The sequence below is a fragment of the Crotalus tigris genome, unplaced genomic scaffold (genome assembly GCF_016545835.1).
Source record: "Crotalus tigris isolate CLP2741 ecotype Arizona unplaced genomic scaffold, ASM1654583v1 scf7180000018395.510130, whole genome shotgun sequence".
NCBI lineage: Eukaryota > Metazoa > Chordata > Lepidosauria > Squamata > Viperidae > Crotalus > Crotalus tigris.
This window is the reverse complement of record NW_024096979.1, coordinates 48,986-67,298: the sequence shown is the minus strand read 5'-3', so window position 1 is coordinate 67,298 and position 18,313 is coordinate 48,986. Positions and strand designations below refer to the sequence as shown.

Below are 18,313 nucleotides of genomic sequence, written 5' to 3'. Positions count from 1 at the left end.
AGCCCCTGCTGTGTTGGCCCCGTCCCCTGGGTGCATGCTGGGGGGGTGTCACCCTTTGTGAAGAATGAAGAAATGGACCATGCCTTGGCGCTTCCCCCGGTCCCACCCCCTTCTGCCAGAGACCCTCAGATCTGTCCCACTCCTGCCCAGGCCCCCACAGGCACCCTTGACACGAACAATGTAGAGCTGGCCATGCCCACCCAGTAGGCCACTCCATCCAAGCCCACCCAGCAGGCCGCACCCACCCTGGCCACACCAACCTGCCCCCCCAAGAGCAACCACAATGCTGAAGCGGCCGTCAATGAAATTGAGTTTGACACCCCTGCTCTAGACCATTGGTTCCCTAACTATGGCACAAGCACTCTCCATTAAATATTATGTTGCAGACTGGAACTTTGTTTATTCAGAAAGGTTTATAATTTCCCAATTTCCTTGTCATCATTAAATGCTTACTAGTTACTAGTGTGTGCCTCAGTCTGTTCTACAAAACAGCCTGCTTCATTGGTTTGCACATGAGAGTCAGCATTTAGTGCATGATTCAAGCTTTACCAACAGGGCTGACTATGCCAGCTAGAGAGTTATAAATGTGCTTTGAACTTTGGATCAAGAGGCATCCCCTTCATCAGGTGTTAATGGATGATGGAATAATGGGAAGCCTCTTCTGAAAAACCTTGACAAAAAATCGCAGGCGCAGTCCCAGCAGAACAGAATTAAACAAAAGAAGAAGAAAAATCCAAATTGAGTTAATTTCGGGGGGGGGGGCTCCAGTCTGATGCTGGTTGGTAGAAGAATTCAGAGATGGTCTTGGGTAACGAAATATCTACACATCAAAATCACCAAGCTCAGAGAACATCAGTCCAATCCAAAGGTGTTTTTTTAAGAGGCAACTGGACTTCCTTGTTTTTTTCTTTGAAGCCATTTCACTTCTCATCTAAGAAGCTTCTTCAGCTCTGACTGGATGGTGGTCATTTGCATTCTTTTATGGAGTCGTTGAGGCCACCTGGAGGTTTATCTGTGTCCTCAGGGTCACCGGAATAATGCAAATGGATGTGGAGCCTTCTTGGGACTGCTGAAAGGACTGTGTTGTGAAGCTGTGCTTTCTGCAGGATGTTTTCAGCCCATTAGGAGTTTCTTAACTCAGATATTTTCTTTCTAGGATGACATGGCTGCTAAGAAAAGGCATAGATGGTAGGAAGGAATATAGGCCGAGCCATGGAAAAGAGGGAGAGAGGGACAAATCTTTAAAGATTTATGGAAAAGATTGCACCACAGAGACGAAACATGACAAAATCCTGAAATAACCTGACCTTTTGTTAGGTATAAAGAACTGAAATAACCTGATCTTTTGTTATTCCTAAGATCTGAGAGGCATTTAAGATTCTGTTATTCCCCGCTTCAATAAAGAAGAGCATTCCCGAATCCCTGGAGAATCTCTGCCATCTCTGAAGGGATGACCGCCCCCCTTCAGATGGCCACTTCCATTAGTAATCCCAACAGGCACACATCATTAGTCTAGAGCAGTGGTTCTCAACCTGTGGGTCGGGACCCCATTTGGGGTCGAACGACCATTTCACGGGGGTCGCCAAACAATGCAGTCCGCCATTTTTTTCCCCTTTTCCTTAGCTGTGCTACTCCCTTTTATTCTATTGACTTTTGAAAGCCAATAGAATAGACTCTCTTGAATAGAGTCTAATTCTATTGGCTTTCAAAAGCCAATAGAAATTGTCCAGGCTGTCTCTGCCCTGCTGAGCCCACCAAAAGTCCCATTCTGCAAACGGTGCTGTACCAGTTGAGTAGTCCTCGACTTACGACCGGTTGAGTAGTCCTCGACTTACGACCGGTTGGGGGTTGCGGCATTAAAAAGGTTGAGGACCACTGGTCTAGAACCATGCATCCAGAAAATATTGCAGATAGTATTTTCATGAATGTAAAACTGTCTGGATTCATCTACTATGGGAAATGATGTATTATTTAATTGTGAGGTATTGAATAAACAATTTGACTGTATGTACACAGCAGGCAACCTCATGAACAACCCCAGTGGCTAAACTAAGGAGATATCATTATGGCTGAACCTGTTATATAGACCCTACCTCTGATGTCCCACCATGAAGCTTAAAAGAGGAGCTTTAGGTCAGTTATTGGCAAGATGACCTAAATTTTACCATGGAAAAAGAGATATGGAAACCTTTTTTTACTTTGGACTATCCCGTGGTTTGTTCAACCATCACGTGCTAAATAAACCATCAACATCTGGGAGAAAAGGCAACATCTACAGGACAGCAGGTGCCAGGTAGCAGTCAAAGCCTACCATCCTGCAGACTTTGACCTTCCCCAGAAATCCTGATGGCAGTAACCCACATGTAACTGGGCTCAATCAGCACATTAAAACATGAAGTATGTTCTCAAAAATAAATGCATTAAGCCAGAGAGAAGCAAGTCACAAGATCAGTATGTGAACTCAGTCGTTCCTTTGGTGGTTTCATGTGTGAATTCACTTATATGCAAGTCTCCTGGGCCACTCTGCAACTGAAAGGAATTTAATCTGGTCTCTGCCCATTTGCAGCAGAGATGAGAACCCTTCATTTCTTTTTAAAATGTGAGAATTCAGTGTACTGAGATCCACTCCTTACAATATCAATACCCTTTGCGATGCTGGAATTTCACCTTATTTTACCCCTTGATTCGGACATGAGCCCTTCATTTTGGATCCTCTTTCCCTCCTATTTAGTCCATAAATTTTCTATTTATTTTTCTTAACCAGGGATCAAACACCTAGTTCAAGAACCTAGAAGCCAGACCTACAAAAAAAAACTTAAATAGTCCTTTGAACTTTTGGAATGTACTTTTTAATATCAGAGGATAATGCCCATTGCACAGCCCATGAAATTGCTAGTCTGTTTATTGTGACATGCACCACGCCAAGGCATGATATTCCCTGGAGATTGCAACAGTGCAAAAATATAGACAGATGTGGCGATGGTCCTCAATCTAATCAATAAACATTGTAGAGAAGGCTATGTTTTACCATGTTTCATGTTGCTGATTCTCATGTGCAACAGCTGGTTCCACGATACTCTGATTTAATGCAATCGCCAGGTAGTTATTTGACTATATTTATTGTGTGATCATTTTGGAAGTTCCTGTTTGTATCATATGGGAGCTGTGTGGGTTTTGTTTTTTTTTTGTTCTTTTGAAATGTAACTTTTAGGGTAAAAATCATTTTCAAAACATTATTAATTAATTTGGTGAGCTCATGAACATACCTGAAATAATAAATAAATAATTTATTTTGAAATGTGCTTAATTTTAAAGTACAAAAAAAAAAAAAACCATATGCCACTCTGAACACTGAGAAACCTAGAATCTCTCCTTTTCCACCAATTTGTGAGAAAAATAAAATAAAATTAATAATCTGGAAACAGAAACATGCAAAACAGAAGTAAGATAACCAAAAATTATCCTGTATCTTGGTCATCCAGGATATCTTCATTCTCTTTTATTGCTGAACTATTCCGATTGAACAGTAATAATTTTAGCATGTGAGATTACTGGGAATCCTTGATGCTCTGAGCATGGTTGTTTTCTTGCAGACATTTTCCTACCCAAGTAGGTAACTTCAGGGCTATGCACAAAGGATGTTACGTAGTTGGTTTATGAAACATCTGCAAGACAATAACCAAGCTCTGGGAGCACGAAGGACTCCACTGTTCAACACTGAGATACATAAATTCTTTTCTCTTGAAACAAACTGGACTTGGCCAGTCTCCTTTACATAACCTCCCAGATTTCAGTCTCTCTATTCCTGCTGCTTGCAATCCTGGACTCTACTGCGCAAGGATTTCTTCTGCGTTCTGCTGTGGTCCATGCTTCCCTTTATTCTCACAATGGTATGTGAGATTCATTCCAAATTTTGAAGTCCCAGGTCTCTTTTCAAAAAAAAAGTATGCCTTTTCCTCAGAACCTCTTCCTCTTACTGCAGCCTTTCAGGATATTATACGGTTCCCAAGAGGGGTGTTGTTTTTTCCTCATAAACCACTCTGAAATGGAAGGTCATTTAGAAATAAAATATTTTCAGGCTTCCACTTATGGCGTCGCAGCGAGGCAGACGCTGGAAGACGAGCTCTGTCTTCCGCGTTTGATTTCGTCCCGCTGTGGGACCCTGAAAAAGGTCAAAAGCCACCCCATAGAGGCGGTATGATTGTTTGATCATGGAATGGTGGCAGCCCCCGCCCCATTTGATCCGAGGAAGCTCTCCAAACCAGCAGGGGAAAGACTGGCTATATTTGGAAGACACCAAACACTACCAAGCAAATTTATAGCAACGTGGATGAAACCGGGTGAGATCTAAGCCTCTCTTTATGAATTTAAAATCTTTTCCTGAATATCTGCCCAAAGCACTCCCCCTGAAGACAAGGAAAAGGGAATTTCCACCCCATTCTCTCAGAAAAGCGGCAAATTAATTACCTGAAGAAAAGGAGAAACCTATAAGGCTAACTTGGAACTAATACATATATATGATTTGGAAATTTGGAGACTAAAAGTGATTTTTAAAACTTTTTTAAAAAGGCTGGAAAAGCTTATAAGTTTTGGTTTTAAGAACTGAAAAATGGCACTGATGACATCTAGTGGTGAATGTATGGCACTACAATTTATTTTTTCCGAAAAGCAACTTGGCTTGAAGCCCAGAGTGAAATAAGGCTTTGGCTGGCCTTGAAGCTCTGACTTTTGAGATTTGCAGCTGAGAAAATGGAATAGGCTTGGGACTGCGTATCTGTGTGGCAGAGACAATAATATCATTTTAAAATTGGCCTGTCTGAACTATGAACAAAAATACTAACTTTTAAAACTGTATTGTGGATCTATCTTCCTGAAGAAGACATATATACTATTGCCGGATATGATGGGACACTTTGGAACACTTTGGACTATAAATCTTGATTATTAAACAAGTTGTAATGGTTCTTTTTTTCTCCCTGGACAGAAAGGATATCTTTCTCATTGGACAGAAAAAAATTGAACTTTATTTATATCTGCTTAGGGGAGGTTTAAGAACAGTTAGTTGGTTGGATAAACTCATAAAGACTACTTACAAATAATAAAATGGATGTTTCCTACTTAACTTTAAATGGTGAAAAACCATCTTTAACACAGGTCTCCAGAAGCCTCAGTTTGCCATATTATCAAGAAAATACTGATGAATCACAGAAAGAAATTTTCTCCATGTTGAAATCAATACAAGAAACAATCGCTTTAGCTTGTGATGAGTTTAAAAGAAATACAAAGGAGATAAAAGAACATTTTTTTAATTTTAATCTACAAACCCAGAAAATAAATACAGAGAAGGAACCAGCAACTCAGAAAACAGAAGGAAAAATAGAAAATGCTGACACAAATATTGAGAATCTGAAGGAAGAAAATTGTGACCAGACTCAGATAAATGAAGTCTTAGAAGACACAACGAGAATATTGGAAATGGAGTAGACATTCTACAAATCAAAGTCTCAGAACTTATTGGAGGACAAGGAAGGAAAGCTGATGGAATGGAAGAGAAAGCTATCAATAGAACTGTGGGGAATTGGAGAAGGAGGGAAGCTGTTTAATGAATATCAATGGGCCAGTTCTTTCAAAAATACCTTAACGAAATTGATTCTCTTGACTCAAATAATATATATAAAAATAGAGGAAAAATTATTTGATGATCCAATGTATTGACTTGGAAAGTTAGTTGGCAAAGGAAGAAAGCAAGAGTAAGACTGAAAGCTTTGACCTGTTAGAGGGGATGTTACATTATCAATTAGAGATTTGAATATAGTTAAGACTAGATTGTTAGAAATAGAAGTATTATTATAATTAGATAGATAGGATTTGTAATCAGAATATCATATCTTGGTATAAATATGGAAAGAATATGTTAAGAATTTTGAATAGGGGGAAACGTTTGGTCACCCAAAGATAACTTGTTTTGAAATTATAAATAATTGGGATATTTTGAACATGGAAGGGGAATTAAAATTGTAAAAAGCAAAAATAGAATCTAGACTGAATAAATGGATATTGAATGCAAATGCAATTAAGATATGTTTTGGTTAGAAAAGATATTTTAAACTGATATTATTGACATTTTTAGAAAAATATAACAAATATCAACTGGCAATTCTTTATTTACTTATAATAATAAGGATTGTATTTGCTTAGTGTGGAATAATGTTTATTACTAGAAGGGAATTAGAACTGAAAAAAAGTGAAAATAGGATACAGATTGAATAGAATTTGAGCAAAACTGGTTCTTTACCACTTTATTCTTCAGCAAAACCCATTTTATTTGATCCTCTATCTGTGCCCATGTTGGCCCTATTAATGTTTACAACTAGATCACATCACATTAATGATTACAACTAGGTCACACATGGGAATTGAAAAAAACTAAGATACATTTTAGTGATAGTCAATTGTACTGGGCCCCATGTCTATCAAAATTAAATAGGGGGGGAGGAGGGATGAAGGAAGGCATAGCAAAAGTTGTTCAAATTCAAGGGCATGACTATAGTAAGAATTCCCCTTCCAAGTTATACATTTCTAATCATTGCTTCACAGGCTGAAATTTAAAGGTGCAATAGAAGAGCAAATATTAGCTACTGATTTCAAAGTATATATAAAGAAAGACAAAGCTCTGTCAGAGTCTTGCTCTCTCTGCATAGCTCCATTTGCTGTCTTCTCTGATTCTGCAAACGTTTCCAAAATGGCCCTTTTAATTTCATTCTTAATTGGGATACAGCTGTTTCATGCAGTGGCTTCCGTTCCACTTCCTCACTTTCTTTCCCCATCGTGCAATTCTTTGGGGGTAAACATTGCTGCAGAAGAGGCCCTTAACAAACACAACAAATATCGGACAGAAGGCTACGTTCTTGGCCTCCAGCGCATTTTTGACGCCCAAGAAGTATCCGAGGTAAGATCTCCTCCTTCTATTGATTTTTTTTTTCTTTCTTGCCACTCAGCACCAGCATTCTGGTGTCCAATCATGGTAGCACTAATGTATTTGAGCAGGAAAAAAACTATAAAATCACTTGATGGCACCCAAGAAATATAGCCTAGATTTGGTAGCCCTAATAAAAAGACATACTCAAAGTAGGGCCAACTTTCTGATTAGACAGAGTCAAGCCACTAATATAAAAGACAGGGTAATATCTGAGGGTAGAGGTTTGTTCTCCGAGCTTGTGGGCTGGTTTCTGAACTTTCGTTACCAGGCTAGGTAACATCTTCAGTGGAATTAAGGGGATGTCCATGTCGGTGTTCTTCTGCTAATAAAGGCTTCATGGAGTCAGTAGGTCTTGTGATGGGAGGGTCACTGTTATGGTTCCAGCTAATGAAACATTTCAAAGAACTTCCAGGCATTATTTTCCTAAAAGTCTTTTATTGTTACAAAATGTCGGCACAGGCACAACGGAGGGATACTAGGAACTAAGTTCTCTTCCTCTGAGCAGTTAAATTATCAGCATGTTCCCTCCCTAAATTAGCCATCATATCTCACATTATCCAATTAGTGTGAAGGTCAAATGTTTTCTTCCTCTTTCTTTCCCGGGCTTTACCCCCAACCCCCCTTCTGCTCTGTATTAATCCCATAATTTACCAGACAATTCTACATATTGTCAAAAGCAAGAATATACAATATTTGCAACGTTGACATCCACATCAGAACAGAACAGAATAGAATATGGAATGGAATAAGAATGGAATGGAATAGAATAGAATAGAATAGAATAGAATAGAATAGAATAGAATAGAATAGAATAGAATAGAATAGAATAGAATAGAATAGAATAGAATAGAACTGGAAGGGACCTTAGAGGTCTTCTCTAGTCCAGGAGAACATATGTCATCTCAGACAAGTGACTGCCTAGTGGTTTCTTCTTAAAAACCTCCAGTGATGGAGCGCCCACAATTTCTGGGGGTAAGCTGTTCCGCTGGTTAATTGTCCTCACTGTCTGGAAGCTTCCCCTTAATTCCAGGTTGCATCTCTCTTTGGTCAGTTTCCAACCATTATTTCTTGTCTTACCCTCTGGTGCTTTGGAGAATAGTTTGATGCCCTCTTCTCACATCAGATGAGGGTCTTGTGATGGGTCTTATGATGGGGAAGTCATTACACGTGAGGATCATTGGGAGGCGAAGTGCTGGCTGGGGGGGCTGCATGGGTTGGTTGAGTGTTAGTGCTATCATTAGTTGGCTGTGCAGTTGATTTGAATTTTCAGGGGTTCATAGGCTGGTCGATGTGTTTGTTGATGGAATTGCTTGTGGAGTGCCAGGCAATTGTGGAGTGCCACAAGCAATTCCATCAACTGACAAATTGACCTACAACCAGCCTATGAACCTCTGATAATTCAGATCAACCATATAGACAACCGGAGACAGCAACAATCTTCAACCAACCTATGCAACCCTCTCCAACCAGCACTTCACCTCCCAATGACCCTCACCTCACGTGATCTCCCCATCACAAGACCCATCACAAGACCCTCACCTGATGTGACCCTCACCTGATGTGAACCCCCCATCGCAAGATCTATTGACCACACGAAGCCCTTATAAGCACAACATTAATACTGACATCCCCTAATTTCTGCTGAAGATCTTACCCAGCCTGTTAATGAAACGTTCAGAAACCAACCCACAAGCTCGGAGAATGAATCTCTACCCTCATCCTACATCCAAGCTACAGATATTTGCCACCAGGGTAATATCTGTCCAAGATATTCTAAGTTAATCATTTGGGATCAGGTTTCATGATTATAGATGTTCACCCTTGCTAGGATTAAAATAAATATTTTGCCGCATGTAACAAACTGTCTGGAGTAAACCATGATTCTGTAGACACAGATTCTCTCTAAACCTCTTGGCATACAAAGTTCCAATATGCTACAGACTTTTGTGCCCAACTCTCAAAAGAACAGGGTTTTTGTCATTTAAGTTTCTCAAAGAAGCAGGTGATTGCTGTTCCAAATACAGGGAAGGAAAATTAAACAAGGGAGAAAAGAATTGAAAGTGATTAAGGACCAGCCTGTCCTATGCTCTCCCAAGTAATCAGTTTCCACAGTTGCATTGAAAATACAGTGATCCATTACAACATTAAAATACTGAGAGATTCATCTAGTGGTCTACAGGTTCTCTTCCCACTTCATTGGAGACTAAGGTACAGCACTGCAGTATCCCACCAGAACTGCAAACATTTTTGGCATGTGCACAATATTGTCAAGCGGGTAAAAAAAAAAAGCTATCAGTCTTGCATCACAAGACCACCACAACTATGCTTGCATTACTTCAAAAGCAAGACAGACAGCATATATATTTAATAAGTAATTAAAATTAATTGGACATCCTTGCCCCATTCAAGGAAGCTGCTGGATTTATCTAAGAGTGCAGTTGATTTCTTGATATCAAGTGAAAATCAGATGATCTCTTGTCTTTTTCTGAAGGTTGATTTGAAGGTTAATTTATCTTCATCCAGTGTGCTCCAATTGATTAACACCTTGTCTTGCCTTTTTAAGAGTTTTCCTTTCTCCGTAACAGAATGATGAGTCTGTTTATAACCTCATTTTGGATGTGCTAGAAACCGATTGCCATGTCCGGAGCAGGAAATCGTGGAAAGAGTGCAAGTTTAGACGTCCACATGAGACAGTAAGTAATCGATCTGCTTGTTTAACCCCATTGGTTAAAACCAATGGGGTTTAGAAAGAAGTCAAATCTGGGTTTTGAATTGGTTTTCAAAGGAGGCTGAGGATGTCACTCAACCCACTTGCCATGTGGTAGCAAACTTTTTTCTTCAGAATAGCCTTTCCCACTTCTCCCTCGTAGCCACTGATTCCCTGCACTGTAGTGCCATTTCCACTCAGTGGCATTGTACACATGAATCATAGCATTGGAAGGGAGGGAGATGAACAGGTCAAACCCCCATTCAGTGGAGGACCTCAAGAGAAAGCCTGCCTGACAGAGGGCTCTTGGGTCATCTGTAAATGTATTTATGGACAGGGAGAGCTCATTATTTCCCTTGGCAAAATATTCCCACCGTCCCACAGCTCTTACACTTGAGAAGGGTTTCCTAATATTCAATCCAAATGTCAATGCTGCAACTCCCACTCCTGCAACTTAAACTGGTTCTTCCATGTCTGCAATTTTCCAAGAGAATACTTTTGGCCTTTGGCCTTTTAAGTTTGGTTTAAAACGGGTAGAACTGAGATCACATCTCCTGGATCGATCATGTTTGCTGCACGAATGAGCACTTCCTAGTCCTAATACATTTTCAGGGCAAAAAAAAAAAAAAAAAGACAGTGGGGTTATATAAAATCACAGGAAGAAATGTAGGAGCTGTAGAGATGTGGAAAGAATTATGAAAGGAAAGTAAACCTGGGTCTAAGGCAGTGTTTCTCAACCTTGACAATTTTAAGGCATGTGGACTTCAACTCCCAGAATTCCACAGCCAGCATTGCTGGCTGTGGAATTCTGGGAGTTGAAGTCCACATGCCTTAAAATTGTCAAGGTTGAGAAACACTGGTCTAAGGTGTGGAAAAGATCCAGCTTTTCATTATGTGTCATGGAATCATTGGTAAAAGAAACCGGTAGCGCTAACACACTACTTTCTTTTGTTCCAGGTCTTTGGCCATTGTGAAATAATAATTAGATTAAACAGGAAAACAAATGATTCGTTCTTGCACAGAAATAACTGCATTTTACGCCCTCGTACGTATTTTCCATGTTTACTCCATGTAGGTTTGGCAAAAATGTCTATCCAAGCACATATATCTCACAATTTCAGTTTTACAGATATCTCCAAAGAGATTTAAAAAGTAGATGCAGACGCACCAAAATTAAATTTTAAAGCCTTGTCTGTTCTTCCAGGTATCTTAGGTTACATCTGTAATTTCAGTTTGCTCTATTACTCAACCACAGGTGTAGTTTGGCCCAATTTCCTTTTCCGTATATTTTTGTTGCAAATTTATACATTTTTCACACACTTGTTTCTCCGTTCATTTTCTGTCAGCATTTTTATTAGTATAAGGTGTTATTTTCTACTAACTACGCCTGCATTTCTGAGGAAATTTTTAATTAAATTAAATTTAAAAATGGAATTCACATTTTTTTTCTGCCACTCAGACCCAAATGATGCTTTCCAACCAATTCATGATGCACTGTGGCCACTCTTGTTGGTTAATTAGGTTAAAAAACAGTTACTAGTTTCTGCCTCGGTCTTTTCTGCAAAATGGCTCACTTGATTTGTTTGTCGTTCAGTACATGAGAAGTTCAACAGGCATTTAGTGGATGATTCAAGCTTTACCAAAATGGCTGACTATGCAGTTAGAGTGAATGGTGTGAGCTGGAAGTTGTTGCAAATGTGGTTTGTACTTCGGATAAGGAGGCATCTCCTTCATGAAGTATTAATGGATGATGGAATAAAAGTTACTTCAGCCTTGACATATGCATTCATCAGATGTTACTACGTTGTAGAATCTGATTCTGTCATGAAAGAAAAAGTAATCCAGATTAAGAACCAGTTTGATATAGTGGATAAGGCATCAGGCTAGAAATTGGGAGATTATGAGTTCTAGTTCCATTTCCGGGCACGAACCCAGGGAAGGAGGCAATAGCAAAGTGCTTCTGAAAAATCTTCCCAAATAAATTGCATGGAGTTATCCAGGCTGTCTCCAACAATCAGAAACGAATATATGGAAGAAAAAAAAAATCCAAATTGAGTTTATATTTGGGGATTCCAGTCTGATGCTAGTTGGCAGAGGAGGTTTTCGGTAATGAATCATCTAAACCACCAAGCTGAGGGAGCACTTAAAACTCCACAGTCCAACCCTGAGATATAGATATTTTTCAGAATTGTACCCCTCATAATGACAGTCTTCACTGATTCTCTGCTATTGAGTGTTGTGTCAGGTCGCTAAACAACTATGACCCTGATGAGATACCGGTTTGATAGAGAAGCTTAATTTTCAAGCTGATCTAAGCTTTTCGATTTAAATGTACAAGCTCATATTCAATCACCTTGTCTCACCTTTTCAAATGATGCTTTTTTTCCCCTTAAAGTTTCTACTCCTCCTTGCCCTGGCTGTCCAGTGCGCAAGAACCCTTCTGAAGACAGTCTTCAGGAAGCAGCAAAAGAGAGCCTGGCCAAATTTAATGCTGAAAATGGTCACAATCATTATTTTGCCCTTGTCGAGGTCACCAAAGCAAGTTCACAGGTAAAGCTGAGACGGAGTGTTTTCAAGCAAGAAAGTTAATGCTGTCCCTCTTAGGCCTGGTACTCTTCAATATCTTCATAAATGACTTAGATGAGGGAATAGAAGAGGAACATTAAATCTGCAGATGACACTAAGCTGGCAGAAATAGCCAACACCCAAGAAAACAAGTTCAGGATCCAAAAAGATCTTGACACACTTGAACAATGGGCCTTACCCAACAAAATAAAATTTAATGTAGAGAAAAGCAAGGTTTTACACTTAGGTAGGAAAAACCAAAGATCCAAGTACAGATTAAGTGAAAAACCTGGCTCAGAAACAATAATGTGAGAGTGACCTTGGAGTCCCAGTGGACGATCACTTAAACATGAGCCAGCAGTGTGCTGTAGTAGCTCCAAAAGCTAATACAATCTTTGTATGCATAAACAGAGGCATAGAATCAAAATCACATGAAGTATTAGTATCACTTTATAAAGCCTTAATAAGACCACACCTGGAATACTGCATCCAGTTTTGGTCATCACATTACAAAAAAGATGTTAAGACTGTGGGAAAAGTGCAAAGAGGAGCAGCTAGGATGATTAAAGGCCTTGAGATTAAAACATATGACTAAAATATATGAAAACATAAAGCAGGATTTGTGTATGGCTAGTCTAGAGAAAAGAAGGACTTGGGGGAGGGGGGGGGACTTGATAGTAATATTCCAGTATTTGAAAGTCTGCCCCAAAGAGGAAGTGGTCAACTTGTTTTCCAAACTACGAGGGCAGGACAAGAAACAATGAAAACTAATCAAGGAAAGAAGCAACCTGGAATTAAGGAGAAACTTCCTAACAATGTGGACAATTAAAGATCTATTCTGTATCCTTGATTTGTATAGAAACTGCTGCAAAAACCAGGGTTTATGCAAAATGTAGAAATTGAAAATAATAACAGAAATAATTCCAGAAGACAGCAGTTGATTTCTACATTATTGCCAAAGAAAGTGTAGAGACAGATTCTCAAAGTCTATAGAAATCTGAACTGAAGAAGATTTTAATTTTAATCTGCCAGAGGGATTCCCAGGGCCGTCCTGTTTCCCACATGGGTTTGATTCTGATCTTTCTACAATGCTACATTCAATTTGATTACTGAATATATTTATGTCCTCTTCTTGAAAATAATTGACAACATCCTAACAGTTCTCCAGTTCTCTTAGTGCTAAGAATGATGCGGACTCTCTGGAGGCTTCAAGTTATTGAAGATTGATAGGGCACCCAAGATTATGAGGAACATTTCCTGCAGAGAATGTGACCTACTCTAAATGTTTATTACTTATTACAGGTGGTTGCTGGTATTTCCAAAATAGTGGAATTCATCATCCAGGAGACCTCCTGTCATAAAAGTACCCCTGTGTCTGACCTTAGTCAGTGCTCTCTCCTCTCATCTCAAACTGCAGTAAGTATTTACAATCTTGCATACAACTTAGCTCAACATCATGGCTCAATGTGTGTCTTCTAAAGAACTAAATTTTCCACTGCTCATATTGTGTTCTTTATTCATCAGTGTCTGCCAGACTCAGTGGCTGCATTTATTCAACATTTAGACTAGCCTAAAATGGGATGAGGTAATCTGTGGGAATCCATCAATTATTACCTTAGTTTGTTGCATAAATCAAGCCATCACATTATGCCATGCTATAGTTTATTAATTCAGCCGTTGCATTATGGAATACTGAATTCATTCATTCATTCATTCACTCATTTATTCACTCATTAACATATTTATTTATTTATTAAATTTATTGGTCACCTATCTTACAGCAGGGTAACTTTGGGCGGCTCACAATATTAAAAGGACAAAACAGTACAAAACCTGTACACAATACAAATAAAATATTATGAAAATATAAATACTCAACCCTAACTAAAAGATGGGCTGGGAGGGAGTAGGATGAACAGGGGGGAGGTGGGATCGGTCAACCAGCCCCAGTGCAAAGCCCCAATGCTTCTTCTCCTCTTGTAATTAATAAGAGGTAGATATATTATACAAACAATGCATCTCTAATATATTAAGTGTATTATATGCAAATTTATATGCCTATGGATGCATTATACCATATTTATAAGTGATAAAGATATCATTTACAGTACCCTACAAGGTTGCAAATTTTCCCATTTGGTTGTGTTCTTAACCACCCACCTCCCTTAGCAGTCAAGATAACACAATTCTTTCTCTGACTTTCTCCTTTAGGGACCTCAAATTCCATTCCTTTACGTAGGGCTTAATTTTGCTTGTGTTTGCTATCTTTTTCTCATTTCCTTTTTCATCTCTCAGTCATTCTCAATTTGTTCTATACCCCACTGGCTTCTATTTCGGCTCCTAAACTCAACCCCCTTTCTTTTTCCACCAACATTCACCTCCTGCACCTTCATAGTTTCTCTTTTTCTCTCCCTGCACTACAGTTGTGGTCTCTACACTCTTAAATTTGCAGGGGTCACAAAATGATAAGAAAGGAAAACTCACACCAAAGCTTATGACTTTGGACATAAATTCTTAAGTGAACATACAGTAGGCACTGGGTTTTGTTCACCTATTTCTAGCATTCTGCATGATCTCAGTATCTTCAGTAAGGAACAATTGGGAGGCAAAGGCTCATATTAGCTATAATAAATCTATCTAAACACAGAAAGAAGAAATATGGGGGCCAGGGAGGCTGCGTGAGAAACAAAAGTCCAGCCCTGTACCATTGGTGTTCCTATTTCATTGTTGCTGGTCTTGATTTTAAAGTTTTTAATGTTTTTATATCTATGTTTTTATTCTATTATAAGCCACCACAGTCATTCAGGACACTGGGATTGGCAGCATATAAATTAAATAAATAAACAAACAAACAAATAATACAGATCCACACTGAAGCCACAGAAGAGACTAATGTCTAGACCAGCGGTTCTCAACCTATGGGTCGCGACCCCATTTGGGGTCGATCGACCATTTTTCGGGGGTCGCCAAAGGCGGCGATCCGCCATTTTTCGCAGTGCCGTGCACGCGCATCGTGCATGGGGGCGCCGTGCACGCGCGGCGTGCATGGGGGGGCGTCGCGCATGCGCGTCGCACATGGAGGGCGGAGCTGCGCATGCGCGTGGCGCCGCGCATGCGCAGAACGTTTGTGTGACGGGGGTCGCCGTCACACAAACATTGAGAAGCACTGGTCTAGACCTACTTTCAGACCATCCTTTTATCATTAAACCTGATGACCTGTTCTACATGTCCACCTTTTAGAAATGGAGAGGAAGCAGAGAATTATGTTGGAATGGACATTAGTGGTCTTCTGATCCAAACCAAACTCCATTTCTAGCTGGAATAATCTTATCATCCCAGCAAACTGGCTCTCCAACCTTAAATAAACCCTTAACAAATGAAAGAAGAAGCTCTTCCAATTAGAATTCAAGCTTAGTAGATCATTATTTTCCAAGTCAAGCTATTAACCATAAGGTTAATTATCAATTTCCAAAATTTTGTAGGAGAATTCTCCAACAATCAGAGAATATATAATTATAGGAACATAATCATCAAAATATCAAAATTAATATCTGGAACACCAAAATGCATTTCCTATTCTGGAAAATTTGCTTCAAAAAAATCCATGGAATGGTTGGATTACTGTGAAAAGAAAGAAAGAATTTAAAAATTATAAGAAGCATAGCAGAAGAATTCAGCTTTCCCATGGAGGGGACTACAGAAATGGTCATTTTGAGGAGGAGAAATGGCATACCAACCACAGGGAGAAATGGAGAAGGCCCTCTGATCAACCATATCTATTGCTATCCCATTACATATTAGAAATCTTGGCAGGTTAAATTTCTTGGGTTTTGCTGATGAAAACTTTCTCTTTTGCTCTAGGAGGCAGGCCTATGCAAGGGCTCTGTACTAGACAGAGGGATAAAACTTCAGAAAACTGTCTCTGTAAATTGCGAATTCTTTCCACATCCGGTAAGTTCGTCGGACAACTGTCATCTGCAGAAAATATTTATTCCTGGGTTGCTGAGTATAGTTTACTTTTTAAAATACATTGACTGGACTTTACCCAGCAAACCAACAGATTTCTCAAATAATAATTCAGTAAATGACTAGTTAAGACCTGGCTTGAATTAAGCAGGCAGATGACAATGTTCTTATAAGATTTGTCTGAGATGTCATTATTTTAATAATGATGTTTATTTTATTTTGATTTAAAATTCTGCCCAAAGCCTCTAGAGTGAGGTAGTTTATACTGTAACTCTTAAAATCCAATAGTGAAATGAAATGATTAGCAACAATCAAACAACATTACCCCCTTCCCAATTAAAGAAGCAGTTTATAGGTAATTGTAAATGTATGTGGAAAAGACCTTGAGAGATGGGGCAAAGAGTTAGCAATAGCATTTAGGCTTGTATATCATCCCATGAAGCAGTAGGCGTGAGCTTAAATGGACTCCAGAAGATGGTAGAGGACAGGAAGACCTGGAGGAACATTGTCCATGGGATCGCGATGGGTCGGACATGACTTCACAACTAACAACATCATCCCATGTTGCTTTCTGGGCATTTTACAATTTAAACATTATTTGCATATTTCCCCCAAGAATCCATGCCCTCATTTTACCAATCTCAGAAAGGCTGAGTCAACCTTGAGCCCCAACAGGATCAAATTCCAGGCTATGGCAGAATTTGCCTGCAATTCTACACTTTAACCACTGCACCAATAGGATGCTTCTTAGGGAATAGTCAGATAAGCCAAGTAGCTGCATAATGGAGAAACAGCCTCCCTAGTTTCATGGGCTGTAAAGGAGATGGTCAATTTGTACCTTCAGATTTACAAGAGTTTATTAATGTAACCATGCAACAAAGTAGAGTGATCTTACCTGGACATGTTTCCTGTCCATCCCACCTGGTAAAACTGACCAAAAAAAATAAGGTCTACCTGTGAGGAAGTACAGTAGGAAAAGTCTCCCCTTCTTGCATCCAGAGAACAGAATTTATGAACCTCAATTGTCTTGAGCATTTCACAAAATAACTAAGCACAATTTATAGGCCAGATATGGACAGTTCCCTAAGTCACTTGCTCTCTCTTTTGTCTTAATCTGGATCTGAACCCCAGGAGCTACACCATCCTCAGCACTCAGCTAATGCCACAGAAACACCAGCAAACCAGAAGGAAACAGGGGGACAGGTGATCGACTATCTTCCTGTGAGCAAGCCTGATGTGGCAGAACTGAAGGAGCCACATCCAACCGTTCCTGGTCTAGGAGAGGAAACCACGTCAACCATTCCTCCCTACCCCAAAGGGTTTTCCGAATCAGCTGAATGCCCAGGAAAGGTTGCAATAGAGATCCGTGGTCTTCAACTGCCTTCACGGCCACAGGCTGAAACCTCCCAAACAAAAGGCGATGTACAACACTGAAACTTTAATTCAGAGGAAACCTCCCACCCCTCCTCCTTTTCCCTCCCCTCCCCTCCTTCTCTCCCTCCTTTATCACAAGAACAGCAGCTACGTTTCCGCTCAAGGAAATATTAAAAACATTCAATAAAAGAAACCATGTAGCATGACAGTCTTTGTAGTGGTTATTTCAAAAATCAAGTTTGTTTGTTTTTTCCATTTATTCTTTTGAAACAAACACACAGCCTGTGCAGAAGACCCTGTGAGAATGTAAGGCATTTTTTCCTGTTGTAAGGAGCGACACCTGTTTTTTCCCTGGATGTTTCAGACTTAGAGCTTGGAGAATTTTTTTTTTTTTTAAATTGAGTAGTAGAGGTTATTTGATGTATAGAAATCCAAACATTTCTTTACTTCTCATAAGATGCCTAAAAAAAACCAACATAGTAAACAATATTACAAAGTTCTAAGAGGTTATTTAAACCAGGGTTTGCATGTTAGCTGGACTCTGTTTAAAAAGCATTGCTTTTACAATATGTTAGCTGGGGAATTCTGAGCATTGAAGTCCACATGTCCAACCAACAGTAAAAAACACTGATTGAGACCACTGTTCCAACTCATGGCTTGGTGCAGAAATCCCATTTAAGGTATTCCGGGGAGGGGGGGAAAACCTCTACATTTTTCCTGAA

The 18,313-nt window shown here is 39.5% G+C and overlaps 1 protein-coding gene across 1 annotated transcript; it reads left to right on the top strand.

Annotated features, from left to right (window-relative positions):
• Positions 1-6,674: 6,674 nt before the first annotated feature.
• LOC120311912 (fetuin-B-like) lies at positions 6,675-17,794 on the top strand. The gene is made up of 7 exons (XM_039351988.1): positions 6,675-6,949; positions 9,565-9,672; positions 10,644-10,731; positions 12,082-12,236; positions 13,554-13,667; positions 16,113-16,202; positions 17,349-17,794. Exons 1-7 carry the CDS (start codon positions 6,743-6,745, stop codon positions 17,649-17,651), a joined length of 1,065 nt encoding a protein of 354 aa, XP_039207922.1. The 5' UTR covers positions 6,675-6,742; the 3' UTR covers positions 17,652-17,794.
• The last annotated feature ends 519 nt before the right edge of the window (positions 17,795-18,313 follow it).

Bases quoted from the DNA above. Each gene is read 5' to 3' on its own strand.
- LOC120311912 (XM_039351988.1), top strand. From the start codon at position 6,743: ATGGCCCTTTTAATTTCATTCTTAATTGGGATACAGCTGTTTCATGCA. The intron at 6,950-9,564 runs GTAAGATCTCCT...TCTCCGTAACAG, and splicing joins ACGCCCAAGAAGTATCCGAG to AATGATGAGTCTGTTTATAA. The intron at 13,668-16,112 runs GTAAGTATTTAC...CTTTTGCTCTAG, and splicing joins TCCTCTCATCTCAAACTGCA to GAGGCAGGCCTATGCAAGGG.